At 44.4% G+C, this 17,157-nt stretch overlaps 1 protein-coding gene across 6 annotated transcripts in view; it reads right to left on the minus strand.

Annotated features, from left to right (window-relative positions):
• DENND5B (DENN domain containing 5B) overlaps positions 1 to 17,157 on the minus strand; it is a 1,683,961-nt gene that overhangs the window by 249,038 nt on the left and 1,417,766 nt on the right. For all 6 annotated transcript variants that reach the window (XM_069628551.1, XM_069628550.1, XM_069628552.1 and 3 more), the window contains one exon: positions 15,407 to 15,489. In XM_069628551.1, coding sequence (XP_069484652.1) covers positions 15,407 to 15,489 — 83 coding nt within the window. The remainder of the gene's footprint in view (positions 1 to 15,406; positions 15,490 to 17,157) is intronic.

Here is a 17,157-nt window from a genome sequence, read left to right on the forward strand (position 1 = left end):
ATGGCTGCAGTGAATTTACTTTCATTTTCATGTCGGCGTGCGGCACGCACGCCGACGTGAAATTGAAGGTAATACAACCCCCGGGCAGTGAAGGGGGACCTCCCCCTAACATAGCCCAGGGGTTGGATTACAGTTTTGTGCGATCCCTGCAAAGCAGGGATCGCACAAAACAGAGTGCCTGAAATGACAAGCTATCTCGTCCTTGGCAACAGGCAGGGACGAGATAGCTCATCCTTGGCACTAATGAGGTTAAAAAAGCTTGTAAATGGTGGTTTACAAGATAAAGCCTGTAACTCGCTCACCCGGCGGGTTGATGTTAATGCAACTAATAAGATGGTCTTAAAAGTCAATAATCTTAATGGATACTAATGGAGTGGCTCAAAAGGAGCAAACAAGGAATTTTAATACCAGATTGAGGTCCCAAAATGGAACGTGAAATGGAGTAGGAGGCAACATGTTAGTGAGCCCCTTTAGAAATTGTGTGACCAATGGCATCTTGAAGTATGATACCTCTTACGACGTGCGCTTGAAAATGAAAGTGCTGCCAAGTACCCTTTAATGGTTCCAGTATGGAGCCCCAGATTTGTTAAGTGTGACCAGAAAGACAACGCCATAGGTGCATTGCTCGGAAAAGGGTCCACATTCTTATTCCTGCACCAGCTACAGAATTTATTCCAAAGGCAGTGGTACAAGGATTTCGTTGCTGGCCTTCTGGCCGAAAGCAAAGTCTCCATTATATCATCCAGGAGGTCCCAATCCTTTTATCTCAACCTCACAGAAAACATGTGTGAAGGTTGAGTGTCTTGAACTCTGTGTTCTCCTCTCCGGGGTTCCATGTGATAATATCCCCGCAAAAATATCGCCATACAAAAATTTCGCCATATTTTTGCGGCGATATTACACCATGGAACCTGCGGAGGACACCCCCGCAACTCCCATATATTTTAAAAGGGAGCGGGGACACCCCCGCAACCCTCCCCATCCATTTACCCCATAAATTATCCCCACCAAAAATATCGCCTATGGCCGTTCCCGACGACCATATGACCGGCAATATTTTTGGTGGGGATATTACCCGATACCCTATCAGTGAACTGCCGATAGGGAGATTCCTTCTTGAATTGCCCAGAACCAGAGCTGCATTGCCTCTCTTCACAGTGGTATTGATCCTACACCACCTCTCGTTGAGGTAGTAAATGGCCACAGTGTTGGCGGTCATTGCCAGGACATTCTACCCCCATAGAGTGGGCAAAAAGGCCTTCAGCACTAGTCGGATTGTCCTCAGCTCCAAAAGGTTGATGTGTAGTTTGGACTCCGATGGAGACCAACAACCGCTGACTATGAGATAATTGGCATGGGCTCCCCAATCCGTGAGTGAGACGTCTGTCACTACTGTTCTCTCCGACCATGGTACCAAAACTGTTCTCCTTTCAGAATGTTGTACTCGCAGGCCCACCACAGGAGATCATGTGCGACCCTGTTCAGAACTTGACGCAGATCTGACATCTTGCCCAAGAACCGAGACCACTGGGTTCTGAGGGCCCATTGGAGGGATCTCATTTTCAGGCGAGTCTCTGGCACCAGGAAAATGCAGGATGCCATGAGGCCGAGCAACCTCAAAAAAGTTGAAGGCTGAAAGATGCTGGGCGCTCTGAAATTTGGTGACCATCTGTAGAATGTATTGAGCCCAGACTCAGGAAGCAAGGCTTTTCCCAAGGATGCATCCAGGACTGCTCCGATGAACTGGAGCCTTTGAGATGGTATCATGTGGGACTTGTTGAGGGAGAAGCCCAGTCTGTGCAGAGAGTGGCAGGTGATGCTGAGATGTTCCAGGGCCTGCTTGGGATAACAAGCCCTGGTCAGACAATCTTTCAGGTAGGGGTAGACTTGAATCCCCGCCACCCCCTGCCCTCAGACTCGCTGGCACCACCATCAACTTGGTGAAAACCCCTGGGGCAGAGGTCATCCCAAATGGCAGAACACGAAACTGATAAGGAGAACAGCCAACGACGAACCTCTGGTATATTCTGGGCAGTAAGCATCCTGAAGGTCCAAAGACACCATCCAATCATGGAGCTGCAGGGCCTCAAGGATCTGAGATAGAGTGACCATCTTGAACGTGTCCTTCCTGAGGAACTTGTTCAAGCATCTCAAGTCCAAGATGGGTCTCAATCCTCCGTCCTTCTTGGGAATTAGGAAATACGTAGAGTACCACCCTTTGTTCCTCTCTGTTTCATGTACTGGCAGCTTTCCCAAGCAGGCTCAACATTTCCTGCACAAGGAACAGATCCGGAACCTTAAACGAGCAGCTCCCCGGTCGGTGGTCCTGAGGCCTTCTTAAAAAGGGGAGGCAGTAAACTGGGGGAACTGTTTCCAACACCCACGCATCTGAAGTAATACCCTGCCATTCTTGAAGATGCTGTGAGAGTCAGCCTCCCATCGGGGTCTCGTGGGTTAAGGTCTCAAAGAGGTTTTGAGGCGACTGAAGCAGCGGCTGATGGTAAAGTAACCGTTGCTTTGGCAGACTTCCCTAGTCCACCACAAGGGAATCATTGTTGGCCCCTTTGACTAGCCAGTCCTCTCGCTCTTCCAAATGAGGAGTAGAAACAAAAGGACAGACTCTTCCAAGATGATCCACTGGGGTGAGATAGTAGTGGCTGTCTGATAGCAGCAGCAAGGGATTTGGCTACCGCCTTTGAGGTCTGCAGCTTCTCTATGCTTTCGTCAGCCTTGCTGCCAAACAGCAGAGTGCCATCAAAAGGCATGTCGAGGAGCTTAAACTGCACATCCAATGCAAATCCAGACTTCCTCAACCACGCAAATCTATGCATTACTGTGATCGCCGCCATGGCTCTGCTGATGTGGTCAGCAGAGTCCAGTCCTGACTAAAGAGACACATAAATTGCCTTTTTTCCGTCTCTCACAATATTCAGGAGGCCATCTCTTTCTTCCCCTTCAGGAATGTGCTCAGCTGCTATGGCTATACAGTCCCACATGGTGAATAGAAATGTAGCTAAAGCACAAGTGGCATTTGCAAATTTTAGAGCCATGCTCCCAGCAGAAAAATACTTTTTTCGCCATCGCATTGAAATGCTCATCGTCCCTATCTGGCGGTATGGTTTGATAGGACGCTTGTTTAGATGTAGATGTCGCTGCCTGAACTTCAGGCTTTCTGGTGTAGGGTGTTTTCACAAGTAGTCAGGATCGCTACTCGAAAGCCTTTACTTCTTGGTCAGGTTCTTATTTACTGCTGGACTTGTTTCAGGTGCCTCCCAATTGGCCAATACCCTTTTCTGTATGGCGATATGAAAACGAAGTACAGGATCCTTCTGAGGACCCTTATCAAGTATGTCTGCAAAATCATCTTGCATGGAGGAGCAGGACTGCCCCATCCCAAAAAGTCTATTACCAGAGACATAAGGTGCCTGTATGAGGCATCTGTATGTTCTGCTGGGTCAGGTTTATCAAATTAAAGCTCTGGTGACGGGTCTATGAGACTTGCCGACTGAAGGTTTTCATATAGGTCTTTTAATCTCGACTCCTCCAAGATAAGGGCCTCTGGGAGATTAGGTGTGAAATTCCAAACCAAAAGGAGGAGTACCTTGTTATGCTGGTTTGTGTTTGTCATAAATGCAAGACAAAGATTTGAAAAAGACCTTCCTTGGTAAAAGGTTTATATGATTTTCAACCTATTTCGAGATCGTTGAAGGTTTAACGGGTAAAAGCGTTGATGGCTTTGCCGACAGCGTTGATGGCTTTTTGACGCTAGTGGTGTCAATGTTTTTGACAATCTTGGCGTTGATGGACCCCTCGAGGGGCTTGACCCACCGACTCTAGAGTCTTCGACGGTTTATCGTTGCATCGAGGCCTTGACGGTTTGAGGGATTTCAGGTCTGCGTCCCAGGCTCGAGGGCACACAGGATTTTGCCTTGGCCCTTTCCTTGTCAGCTTTTGATGGCATGACAGGATCATGAGTCTTTGTTTTTTCTTTCAAGGGGGTTGGGCTGCCTCCTCAAAAACCTTTAGCATTTCTTGTCTGAATACCTCCCATTCGGCAGGAGTCGCTGACTTGCTTGGGCAGGTTATCTTTCTCTCAGGAGAGAAATCGGAGGAAGTGGGAGGTAATCTATAGTGCCTTTTCTTCATCTTCTTGATGAAGACTAAGAGTGGTGTGAACCACTCCTGGATCGTGAGCACCTTTTGGATCTCTTCCTTCGAGGAGTCGCCTGTCGACTCTGACGAGCGCATCTTCGATAGTGTCATCAAGGAAGGGGGATTTTGTAGGGCGCTTACCCCGCCACTAATTTCCCCTTAGGCTCTTTCAAAGCCTTACCAGTCATGGACTGACAGGATCCACAGGCCACTGTCCTATGCTCCATGCCAAGGCACCACAGACACACTCAATGAGGATCCATGAGAGACGTCTCGGTACCACAATCATGACACTTTCGGAACCTGGTCTTCGGGGTTGATGGTGTCGATGAAGAGGCCAGCGTACTTTAGTAGTTCACAGTTTACAGAGAAACCAAAGTGCACCGTAATTCTCAAAACGTTAGCTATCATGGAAAAACAGAACTGAAGCTAAAGGGCGCTGTGTGTGCAATATATACCAGTGGTGGCGTCGACCCTGAGACGGAGGCCCTCAAGGGCAATCGAGTCGACCGCTTAGATGCACAGCGCCCTCTGCCGGAAAAAAATAATTCTGAAGCTGGAAAGGAAGATATGTAAAGATGAGTAATACGTGGCAGGACACAGTCCATTCGAAATGTAAAAACATTCTTTTTTTTACATTAAATAAATAGTTTGGAAACATTTACCATTGCATTGTTTAATGTGCTTTTCCTTATAAGTACAGATTGTCAAATTAGAAACAAACACCTGAGGACAAGACCAGCGTTGTTGGTTATATTACATCAACATATGGATGTGTGTGGAGCCAGGAATGAGATGCGGACACAGGAGACATTTTTGTGGCTACAAACTTTTATTAAAACAAATGGGGGTTGGAAAATGCCTCACTATCCCTAATCTAGGAGGAATTTCCCTACCTCAACCAAAACTAATTGGTCTGTCCCATGTCAAGATGTCCAAACAAAAGTATGCCCTGTGTCCATAATCTTATTCTAGTTCTCACACCCTAAAATAAATTGTAAAGGGTATTGTCTCTTGATTTCTCAGTGCTCAGAGGATCAAGTTAAACACAAAAGTTCTAATCCAATGAAAAGGTTTTCAAATGGACAATGTTCGCAGTTGCAATGACTGAGTTCAAAAAGAATAATCAGGTTTCCCAGAGGATTACTCGCTCTCCTTGGTGTATTCACTTCTTTCGGGGAAATCGCTCCCTTCACCAAGCTTTCTCTTCAATTAAAAATCCTAAGGGGAGGAAGGATGGCTCAGGGGCAACGCGTTTGTCTTGCAAGCAAGACAACGCAGCACAACACTGGTTCGGATCCCAATCCCACGCTTAGAAACAACTCGTTGGTATTAAGCACGTTATAAATGAACAATTAAAAGTAAATTAAATACAAAATAAGGGTATCTTTCATCCTAAGGACACACTTTCTTAGTACACTTTTATAATGGTTCACAAGCTCAAGGGCATGGCCTTCCTTGAGATTCTTCTTTCAACAGTTTACACAATAGTTCATACTCTCAAAGGCATAATTTTTCCTTGCGACGCAGTACAATATGCACTCATATTTGTCTTCATCTGTTATACTCCCCTTCCAGGACTTTATTATACAAACACTTATTTCACATTTCTGCCAGTGCTATATTGTACACAATACTTTCTCTTTAAGGTAGGGGTTTGACAACCCATTCGTAACTGGTTCTACACATATTTTCACTTCTTCAATGGCTTTATTTTTGGTCTTTCACAGTGTTTTTATGAAGCGGCACACTCGGACAACTCTGTAACCCACTTGTGTTTTTTGGGTTTACTGGTAGTCTCTGGCATCCCCTTGCTTCGGTTACTTTCACATTGTGTTATTACGCTCACTGGCAACCCACTTGTGTTCCATGGGCTTACCGGTTGGCTCCAGCATCCCTTCGCTCGTGGTTGCTTCAGGGTATTGGCTCCGCATGCGCCTCGCTAAGCCTTGCAACTTCACTGTGCTTTCTTTCTCGGTGCACGGTTTCTTCCCTCAAGCGGAAAACTGTCTGCACCTAGGCGGCTTCTTCCTAGATTTGGGTTTGCCTTCACGTCGCCTGCTGCACCATGTTTACCTCCAGCGCGGTGTTTGGCTTTGTTACAGATTGGGAGGCACACTAGTGTCTTTCCCGCTCTCCTCCTCATCAGCTGCAGCCGCCTCATATTTAAACTTCCTGACTTATACCTTTTACAACAACTAGACCGCTGCGTTTGTCGTCTGGTCCTAGTGATCTTCATTACTCTGTTCCTTCTCGTGTCACTGGTTATGGGGCCATTTCTTGAATGGTGTTGAAGTGGATATTGAACTCCATTGGGAGTGATCCTCACTGCCCCCTGCTTCTTCCTCATCCCAGTTGTCAACATAGAATCCCTAATGGGAGTTTGGAGAGTAGTCAAAGTAGGTTTACCAAGAGGTTGGGGAAGAGAGTGGCAATATGCCAATATGGTATGGGGAATAGAGGAAACATCCCTGAAAGGGAAGGTAGGGGTGTGGGGGGAGGTGCTTGGGTATGTCCTTTCCTCAAATAACACCCTGTCATCTCCCCGAGGTGTACCTCCCTCCAGGTGATCCTCCCTAATATAGCCGCCGACGTCCCCTGGCCACATAGGGGGAGGCTTCCTTAAGGGAAAGAAGTGATGATATTGCTAGATTTATCACAATGGCAACATTTAAAATGGTTACTAATACATATACAGTTGTTTAAACTGATAGATGCGTGAGCACGACAAGATCTACGTTTACAGATTTGTAATTTGAACAATTTTATGGGCAGGTTTAGAGTCGCAGCTTAGAAGGGCATTGTACACTATCAGGGTAAAGGTGGATTTTTGCTGTGCATAAACCTACCCATGTACACATACAGCAATGTTAATAAAGTACAAATCTCAAAGGGGACATACAAATATGTCTATCAAGTATAGGTCAGGTTCACTGTTCCCTTGGAATGGTGTCGTGTACTTTCGTGGGCATGGGCAGATTATCTCATTTTGCAAATATGGAAGGTTGGATACAAAAATGTCTATCAAGTATGAACACAGACAGTATTTCTGTATGGATATTAATGCACTGATGTATTTCTAATGTCAATGATGTTTCTGTGCAGGAAGAGGACTGAAGCAGCTGCAAAAAGACTCATGGACTCAAGCAGATGGGGCAGATTTCTTTCTTATATAGCCACACATTAAAACATCAGAAATTGTGTTTCAAGTACGATTCCTGAACATTGCATACGAAAATGTATGTGCAGTAGTGGAGGTGGTCATGGTGCCCAGTCAGCTATTCTAATGTATGAATATTGTCACTACATATGATGGCCAAATTCATTTGTAATCATTGATTCTAGACAAGGTGGCCGTCGTACTGGAGGTGGTCATGGTGGGATGTCCATGCCAGTGGCAAATTTAATAATAGCTCAGGAAGTCTTGGTCTTATTTCTTGGCCCGTATGATGAAAAATGTTACTAAATTAGAAATATTTATTGTTTGCTTTCTTATTATTTACCAATAGAATTGTAAAATGGTTGTACTTCCAAAAAGTTGGTTTTGCAGTACTTTTGTTTTTGTCCTTCTTGCTTAGAAGCATGGGTGGGAACAGCCAGGGGTTTAATAGAGCATGGCTGTGCAGTGCTTGGAAGTGACAACGCAGAGGCATGAATGTCTATTAACGTGTGTGGCTATGCAGCGCTTGGGCATAGCTAAGAGGGAGGCCTTTTCCATCTCCACGCATACTCGCACATATCTCCCACTACCCTGACTCTCTGCTCAGCACATACAACATGTGAGCATCCAGAAGGCGTCCTCACTTCTTTTTCCACCTCCGACATCCATTGCTCAGGTGGCCAGGGAAAGGCCATCGCTCTTGGATCCTGGGAGTGGATATGCTCGGGAGGATCGTATGGGTGGAGGAGACTTGGGGAGTGGGGAGAGGACGTCCTTGGGTGAAACATTGTATTCCCATTCCCTTTTCACAATGACCCTTCAGTCCTAGCAGCCTTAGTAGTTTACTGACAATCCTTCCCCTTTCCTTCCTTGCAATATTACCCTCAGAAAGACCATTGTTATACTAGGACGAGGAAGAGAACCACTTGGAGGGCGCCTCCTCATTTGAGCTTATTAAACACCCACCAGCCTCCACTTGTTAATACAGAAACATATCAGATCAATACCAAACCAAGGAAAAAAACACTGGGAGGTATGCACACTTCCACTCACTCACACCACTTTGGTACTGAGATGAGTAAGAGTGCTGTGAATGAGTACCATTGTAATAGCCAGGCACGTATAGCTAATAGGCTTAAATATGGTCAGGCAACTGAAGTGAAGGTCTTACACCTGCAGCCATTTAACAAGCCCCAGGTGTATAAAATGAGAGACTGCCCAGCAGATAAGAGAAACTGGCCTGGAGAGAAGGACACTGCATTCCGAAGTGGAGCGGGCTGGAGGGGAACCGGCTGGGAGGATGCTGTGCTGAGCAGGAGGGTGAAAGAGATGCCGGGGCCAGAGCAGGGTGTGAGAGAGTTGTGAAACCTGTAGTCCTCATTACCCTGTGTCCATAGCAGGAGCTGTAGGACCCTGAAATCTCCTGAATGCCGCAGGCCACTAGTAGCTTCCACTAAGGAAGAGCGGAGCTAAACGCAGCAAAATGAGAGGATGACGAGCGCTGCTCGCTGGGGCTCCCATGAAGCACAAGCGGAGTGAAAAGAAGCCAAAAAGGAGAAAAAAAAGACACCTGGAGGAGCAGTAGCAAACCAGTGAGTGTAAAGAAGGGAACACTCACATTGGGGCTCATAAATGCCGAGCAAACTGAAAACTATTACGATTACTATGGAAGACCAAATTATGGGGTTTTGAATGCAGACCAAGCTGCAAAGTGTTAAAAGTACTTTTGAGAGTGCAATAAGTGATTATTGGATACCGAGATCAAGCTTCAAAGGATCATACATACTTGTGAAGGTACAGCAAGCAATTTTGAATACCGAACTAAAGGAAAGATATGAACATATTTGAAGACAGCACGAGATAAAAGCAAGGGATCAAGGCCGATGTGTGAGATACCACTTATGGCAAGGCCAAAAGATTGCCAATGAGAGTCGGGTTAGGTGTGTTACACGTTACATTTCTGATTCTGCACTTTGTTTTGGTTTCTTTGAGATTCATCAGATACAAACTGACAGGCTTAGACACTAGCTTAAGAACTTAACATCCATGGAACGATGTCGCCGAGCACAGCTGATCTGTGGAATACTTTGAGGCCTCAGAGACAGGCATCAACAGCCCCTCCTGAGAAGTACACAGTTATGACGCTGCTGGCTCAAGTCCCAAAGCTGCTAGAGGGTGCATCGAAGAAACAGGCTGCAGTTGTGAAATGTACTATCTTTCCCCCGGTTTGGCGAAATGACCGGTTTGTTGTAATACGTGCTGTTAATGGGTGGAGAATAAGAGGTAGCTGCTCCATTGTACCTAAGGTTGAGCCAGGCCTGGGAAGGGCAGAACCGAATGCAGCACTCCCAAGCACTGGTGTGTGTTAGCATTACAGCACTTTTCATTCCACTTCTGGTCTCTTGTGTATTGTTTGTGTCCGAGTGCCAGGAATGCCTGAGACGGGGTGAGGGAGCTTGATGAGCCTGTAACAATGTGAAATACCACTTGTGGCAAAGCCAAAACGCTGCCAATGAAAATCTGTTTATATGAGATACAAGTTATGGCAAAGCCAAAAGACTGCCAATGAGGATATGGTTGTATGAGATACAAGTTGTGGCACAGCCAAATGATTGTGCAGAAGAATCTGAAATACATGTGGGCCAAACATACAAAAAGGTGAGATATAGGTTGTGGCAAAACCAGGAGACTACCAAGCAGAATCTGAAATTAGTGTTGACCAATGACCGGTTCAGAGAGAGAAAACCTGTGCTGGCAAAAGGCCTGAAGAATACAAAAGCAGAGCAAAGTGCCACAGGTTATCAATTGCATGACCTGTAATGGGGGGACCGGGTGGCCCGAGAACTGCACCTAGAGCGAGTAACCCCCTGCTTGAAAAGAGCTAAGCAAAGTAAAGATACGGAGCTGTATTTTATAACAATTGCAAACATGAATAAGAAAGAGCAATCTATATGAACTATTGAAAAGCTTCGATGATTAAGACATTGAACTGGAACTTTTGTTGAAAGCCAGGAAATTTGAACTGATTTTGCAGCCGGAAGAGCGGACTTCTTGTGGAAGGGTACCCTGATGCTTTGTGAACTGTGGTTAACTCTTGGGGAAGGGAACCCCAAGGCCTTTTTGGAACTGTTTTGAACTTGGGCAGGGGGAAGATGAAACTAAGCCAAGAGCTGGAAGAAGCTCAGATCTTTATTTGGAACACTGTTTCTTTGGTTGCTGACATTCCTACACATTGTACATATTTAGTTGTAAAGTCAGTGTAGGTTTTGGACGCATACTTCAGTTGAGCTTACGGACACAGACTATCCTTAGTTATCTTTAGTTAAGGAAATCTGACCTTAGAATAGGGGGCAAGTTAGGCTTTACTCCATCCTGACATTTAAGAGGGATAAACCATTTATATAGAAAATGTAATTATTGTCTGTGTCTTACTTCATGATGCCTTCACAAACATTAGAATGCAGCTATATCCCACAATAAATCCGGCCTAGCTGCACATTGATATAACCTAACATAAGGAGGCATAAATTACTAACACCAAATGACAAACGTACAGACACATTATCTGTGCATTTGTAGTGTTCTTACTTTCAACAGTAAGAGAAAGGAGAATACGAAGAGAGATTCATTCTCCCAGTCAGAACCAGGAAGAAAAGGACTTTCAGAGACACTGAAGAGAGACTTTTGCCCAGTATTCCTAAAATACACAAGACTGAAAAGGAAAGACCAAACAGGAAAGCAAGCGGGGGAAAGACTGGGAAATGTTCCATAGGAGGAACTAAATCAGTTAAAGATATTGCTCAACAATATCTGAAAAGTACAAAGTAAAACCAAGGAACAAAATCTAGGAAAAGGGTGTCATTCTCCTAGACTTTTGTTGTTCAGAAGCTGAAGAAGCCTCTCCAGGAGAGTTATTCTCCTGGCTTTTTGCTGTTTTTGCCTAGTTTTAGGGACAAAATAGCTCCTGGCTTTTTTCTGTTTTTGCATAGTGATAGGGACAAAATAGCTTAGTTGGACAGAGGACAGACCATTTACTTTTGACATTCACTATAGACGATGAACACCTTAGTTTGGTTGGGCAGGCAACCCTGCAGGTTAGGGATAGTAAGGCATTTTTCTTATTATTTAAATAAATACATGCAAAATGACAAAAGTTGGTCTGCAAACATCCTAAATGTAAATTGTAAAATCGATAAAGCAAGACTGAACATTCGTACGTATCTCAGCCCAGATGCTACATTATGCGCTGTCAGTTATCAATGTGGGCAGTCAGGAATGAAACGCGAACACATGTTTTGGCTAAAGACTTATTTAAAAGAAAAGGGTGTGGGGAAATGCTTTGCTGTCCCTGCTCTACAGGCGTTTACCTACCTAAAATCAAAACTAAGGATCCAGCAGTGTCAAAATGTCCAAAATAAAACTGTCCCGTGGCCAAAGTACTATTCTGACCCTCACATTCTAAAAAAAATTATTCGATGGTGAAAAGGGTAAGGTCTTTCACCTGAAGTGCTTTAGAAATGCTCAAAAAGGAAAAATGTATAACTTCAACAAAAAGTCTTTCAGGGATAGGAATCCTTGTTACGGGGGCACAGGGGTGTTCCCTTCCCCTAAATGTCTTCACTTCTTTGAAGATGCCCAAATAACAGTTTCTAGAATTTTTCTTGTCCAACAACAAAACTACTTTCAACATAAAAGTTTCTCAAGGATGCGCATCCTTGCTCCAAAGTGTGGTTCTGTTCCCCTGGATTCCTTCCTTTTTCTTGGACACAAAGGTCATCAAGGATGGAGACCCTTGTTCAGGGGGGTGGTTCCTTACTCCTGGATTTCTCTTGACCTCCTTATCAGTATATCTGGTATACTTCCCTTCCAAGAGTTAGCTCCTTTTCTCTGTATCAATGCGGCTTTAGGACAGTCTTGGTATTTCCTTCTCAGGACCCTTTTTGTATACTTCTATAATTAACCAAAATAATAATCCACAAAACTGTTTGGTCTATTGTCTTAGTCTTGTCAGGATACCTGGTGTATTCTCCTAACAGGTTTTAACTTCTTAGTCTCTGGATTCACGCAGCCTTTTTGGCTTTTCCCAACATATCCTTCTCAGGAACTTTTTAACTTCTGTATCCTACTCTGCTTGCCCTTGCCTTGCATACTTCCCTACTAGGGCTTCCTTCACATTCTTGCGACTGCCTGGTGTATTCTCTTGTCATGGCTTTATTGTAATCACTCACTTGTAACTGCCTGGTATACTCTCCTGGCACAGCTTTCCACTGGTGAGCATTTGCTCACACTTCCAGACTTGATCGCCCTGTGTGTTTGCCTTATAGGACAATATATTCTGCTTGAGATGTGTTGTCTCATCTGTGTTTTCATATACATAAATTGCTTGCATTGGATCACTTTCCCTTTTTGAAAAATGTTCTTTTACCCTTTTTCTCTCTGGCTTTACAAAATACTCTTTCACTTCTGTTATTCCCCATTTGAATTTGGTGTGGCTGCCAATACACCCCGGTGTCCCCTGTGTGCCTGAATGGACTCTCAGGCTCTAGAAGGCGTTCCTTGCTTCTACCACTCCACGCTGCTTCAGCTGGGCTGATTTGCTTCTTACTGGACTCTGGTAAGTAAAACGCTGCCTCCCGACACCTGCGAATGACCAGACCACCTCCAATGGCGTCTGGTGTTCCTGCAGCGTGCGTGTCTTCTTCCTGGAATAGCCTTCCTTCCCTACGCTCTCGTGCTGGTTGGCTCCACCAAGCTTTCATCAGCCTGTCACTTTCCTGGTTTGTGTAGCAGACCTGCTCTTCCCACCAGCAGTGTCTCTTAGCTTCCTGCTTCTGTGGTTTAAATGTCTGTCACAGGTGAGCACTCCCAGCTACTAGAGCGCCGTTTGTGGCCTTATTTGCTCTGCATTTCGCCATTCCTCTTCCACGTCCCAGTATTTTGGTGGTTATGGGAATGGTAGACCATTCTTGATGAGTTGTATAAAAACCTGGGTTAATATTCTTAGTTTTAGAGAAGAAGTCAGTTTTGGAGAGTTGGTATGTGGAGTCTGGGAAGGTGTTTCCAGCAGTTTTACAAGACAGGTTATATTTTAAAGGTTAACCTATGGGTCTTAAATGTTTTGAATACTCTTCGTAGGTGGATGAGGGAAGGTTGGACAACATGCCAAAGGCATTGGGAATGGGAGGTTTATCCTCAGAGGGGAAAAAGGGATACCATGTCTCATTCAATGAAGTCATGATATGTCCCTGGAGGTTGTCTCCCCCCATGTGATCCTCCCTCATATAGCCGACCACCAGGGTTGGGATCAGGTAGCGGCTGCCGTCCTCTGGCCAGATGGTAAGGTCACCGCCATGAAAACAGTGAGGACTCCATCAGAATAATCCCATTAACCATTTTAATATCTGATCAAGCAATCCTGCAAATTATACAGCAAATGCAGTTCAGCTGGTGGACAGTGAAAAGAATAAAACAAAATACGATCATTGTTTTAAACGTCCTTTCTGAGGACCTGTAATGCCAGAGGTGTATTAAAATGTTTGCCATGAAGTTACATTTAAGTGTCTTCTTAATATTTTTTTTTATTGTGGCATAGGAGTATGCATGGTGCAAAAGATGGACAATGATAATTACTCAGAGTTGGAAAAATGTGCATGTGGTTCATTGAGCTAAGTGATGGTATATAGACATTCATTTTACATTCCTTGCACTTAAAGCATGTTTCTAATGCATATTTTGCAGGTGGGTCATTAACAGTGTTCATATTGGTCATGGGTGAATCAAGGATCAACTCACCACATCAGTATACTCTACAAAGATAATATGGTCTGAACTTGATGCTTAAGGGAATGAACGTCTTTTGGTTTAACGTTCCAAGAGCTCCTTAAGACAATATTTTATACATAAAATGTATGGTAGAAAACACTAGAGAAGTTATCAATATTCGACTACTTCATGTTGGTGGAGGGGTCCGCCAACACATTATTGGAGGAGAGCTGCTAAGGATGATCCAATCAAGTGTTATTCCATTTGATACAGCCATAATGCCATATAGCCTTTTCAAGCATTGCTGCTAAGAAAAGCTGGCTAAATACACCTTTTAACCGAATAGACAGATCTTGTGCTTACATCAATGTATACATTAAGTACATGATACAGCATCATGTCGAGCCCACCATTCAAAGCTTCAGCATTATGACAATTGATGCACATTACTTCCATGCTGATAGTGTAACTGTCTGATCCAGGAAGTGACTGTCTTAGGCAATATATTGTCTGAATTGCAAGTTATTTGAATAATATGAGCCCTAGTGTATTGCTTATTATATATGCGGTCACTTTTTCTATGGCATATAGTTTAAACCTGGTATTGAATATGGGCATAGTTTTCATGGTTTGGTGTGGTGTTCACCATCTCTGCAGTTGGCTATTTGTTTAATGCGTCCTTCCGTAAGCACATTAACACTGGTAAGATGAATGTTTATACACATTTCAGTATTGTTCGTACATATTTCCTTTTCCATCAATGCTTTTCTTTTGCAGGTAATAGGCAATTTTGCAAGTATTCGCTCTGTCGGGCACATGACTTATGATACACCGTAGGCTCAGTTTGTGATAACGCATAGTCTCCATAAGACTTTAATGGCACTTTCTGAAAATATGACGCTGTGTGCCAAAAATAGATACATTTGCATTTTTTTTACAGTTTAAAATCTTAACTTTGGCTGATGCGATATTCAAAATTTCTGAAGAATGCATAACTTCTAGGTAAAAACTAAAAGTCAGCCAAAAACACACATACATACACACACACACACACACAACTAGTGGCACTGAAGGTGCCATCGAGGCCAAATCAGAATCACAGTAGAGTTGTGCAATGCCCCTTAGTGGCTATAGAAAAGGTTTACAGACATTTCTTTGCCCAGAAGTTACATCAGAAGATTAGGAATACATGGGTAAAAGAAATCCATTAATGATGTTGGCTTCTTTAATACTAGAACAGACTTCTTTCAAGACTATAAAAGAAGGCAGGAGGCTGGTCTCAATATGAACCTTTTTTTATTTAAAGAAATGGAAAATATACATTGGACCTACCTCTTTTTCAGGTTTGTGAAAGTGCTTGACAATATTGTTGACAGCTTCTCCAATACCCTCTTGAATCTGACAGGCATTCGGCTCTGGAAAAAAAAATACAAAAGAATTAACATGATCTAATGGAGTTATGTAGGAAACAGAAGAATACTGAGGTCAAAGACAGGGAGGCAAAAGGAAGGAGCCATTCAGCTCAGTCAGCAGAATTAAAGAGGGCGGTTTTGATAGTCCTCTTAAAGACTGTTGGAATCGGTAAAGATCTGACAATAGGTGACAAAGCATTCCATTCCTGTGGGGCATGGGCATCAAAACTTGTACCGCCAAATTTCTTCACCAAAAACGAGGTTGGTTCAGAGGATGCTTTTCAGTGGACCAGAGCGTCCGACCAGGCTGTCTTAACTTAAGCCTTTTAATAAGGTATTGGGGAGCAGAAGCATTCTGAAATTCGTAGGTTAAAGATAGTATCTTATGCCTAATTCTTTGCTTTATAAGCAGCCAGTGTAGCCTTCGCCTGTCTGCCGAAATGTGATCATGCTTGTAGTCCAAAAACAGCCCTGACGGCTCCATTCTGAGTGATCTGAAGGCGATGGAGATGTGCCTCTGATGTAACCGTAAGGAGGTTATTGCAATAGTCCAGCTGTGACATTACCAATGCAGTGGCTAACAGTGATCTTTTCTTTAAGGAGAGATAAGGCCTGATCTGATGGAGTAATTGTGATGCCGGAAATGCATTGGAGGGACAGGGCCTCCATATCCTTGTCCTTTATTGCTTTATCATGCATGTTCCGTCTTGTTTTCTGCGCAGGAGTTCATGTGGGACACCTGGCGGTGCAGCTCTTCCTCTTTTTGGTCATGGTGAACAGACCTCTGGGATACCCTTATGGCACCCATGGGCAGGGGATACAACCCTGTACTGCTAGTGTATGTTTATGGGCACCTGTGTGTGGCCCACAGAGCAGGGTATGGTCTGGTGGCAGCTCCATGCTGAATTTGACAGGTGCTCCGAGTATCCTCCATTTTGGGGATACCCAGGCCCTGCCATTGGAATCAGTTGATACCTGGTAGGAAACAAGATGGCCCCAGTAGCATCTTGCTTTCTATCGCCTGTTACCTTATTTTTCCCGAAGTCCCAGGAAGCCCCGACTCTGTCCCTTCCCCCTGACTGGCTGCTGAGTGGAAGTTCCATATATGGTGTTGAGGGGAAGTCCAGGCCAGACTGGCTTGAGCCTTCCCAATGACTGTATGTTGACGGTACGCCCGTGGGGTTGGACCTGGGTGAATGGAGTGTGTGACGGATATGCATTTTATGTTATGGGTGTCTAGTATCTGGTGTTTGATACAATGACTGAGACTGCCCTGCCCAAAACTGTGATGAGTGGAGTGCTGAATGGCACAGTGCTTGTCCGAATCCACATTCCGTGTTGCGACTGTCTGGATGGAGAAGAATGGCCTGAATGCACTGTGAGCCTGATTGGCTGTCTGACTGCATGAATGCCCTTCTGAATGATTGGTTGCCCAAGTGTGACCCAGCAGAGTGAATGTGAGATCAACAGTATATCTGGGGGCCTCTCGCTAATGGAAATCGTTCAGAAGCTGAAGTTGATAATTGATGCTCAACCTTGAAACCTGCTGGAAGAAGGATTGCTGCTGCTGTCCTTTGCTTATCTGAAAGCTGCGTGACTGCCAAGGAACTGATCCAAGAGAGGACCTGGTTAGGAGACCTCTTCCTGAGCTACGAGGGACCATCGTGCACC

The sequence above is a fragment of the Ambystoma mexicanum genome, chromosome 12 (genome assembly GCF_040938575.1).
Source record: "Ambystoma mexicanum isolate Mex_15411 chromosome 12, UKY_AmexF1_1, whole genome shotgun sequence".
Lineage (NCBI taxonomy): Eukaryota > Metazoa > Chordata > Amphibia > Caudata > Ambystomatidae > Ambystoma > Ambystoma mexicanum.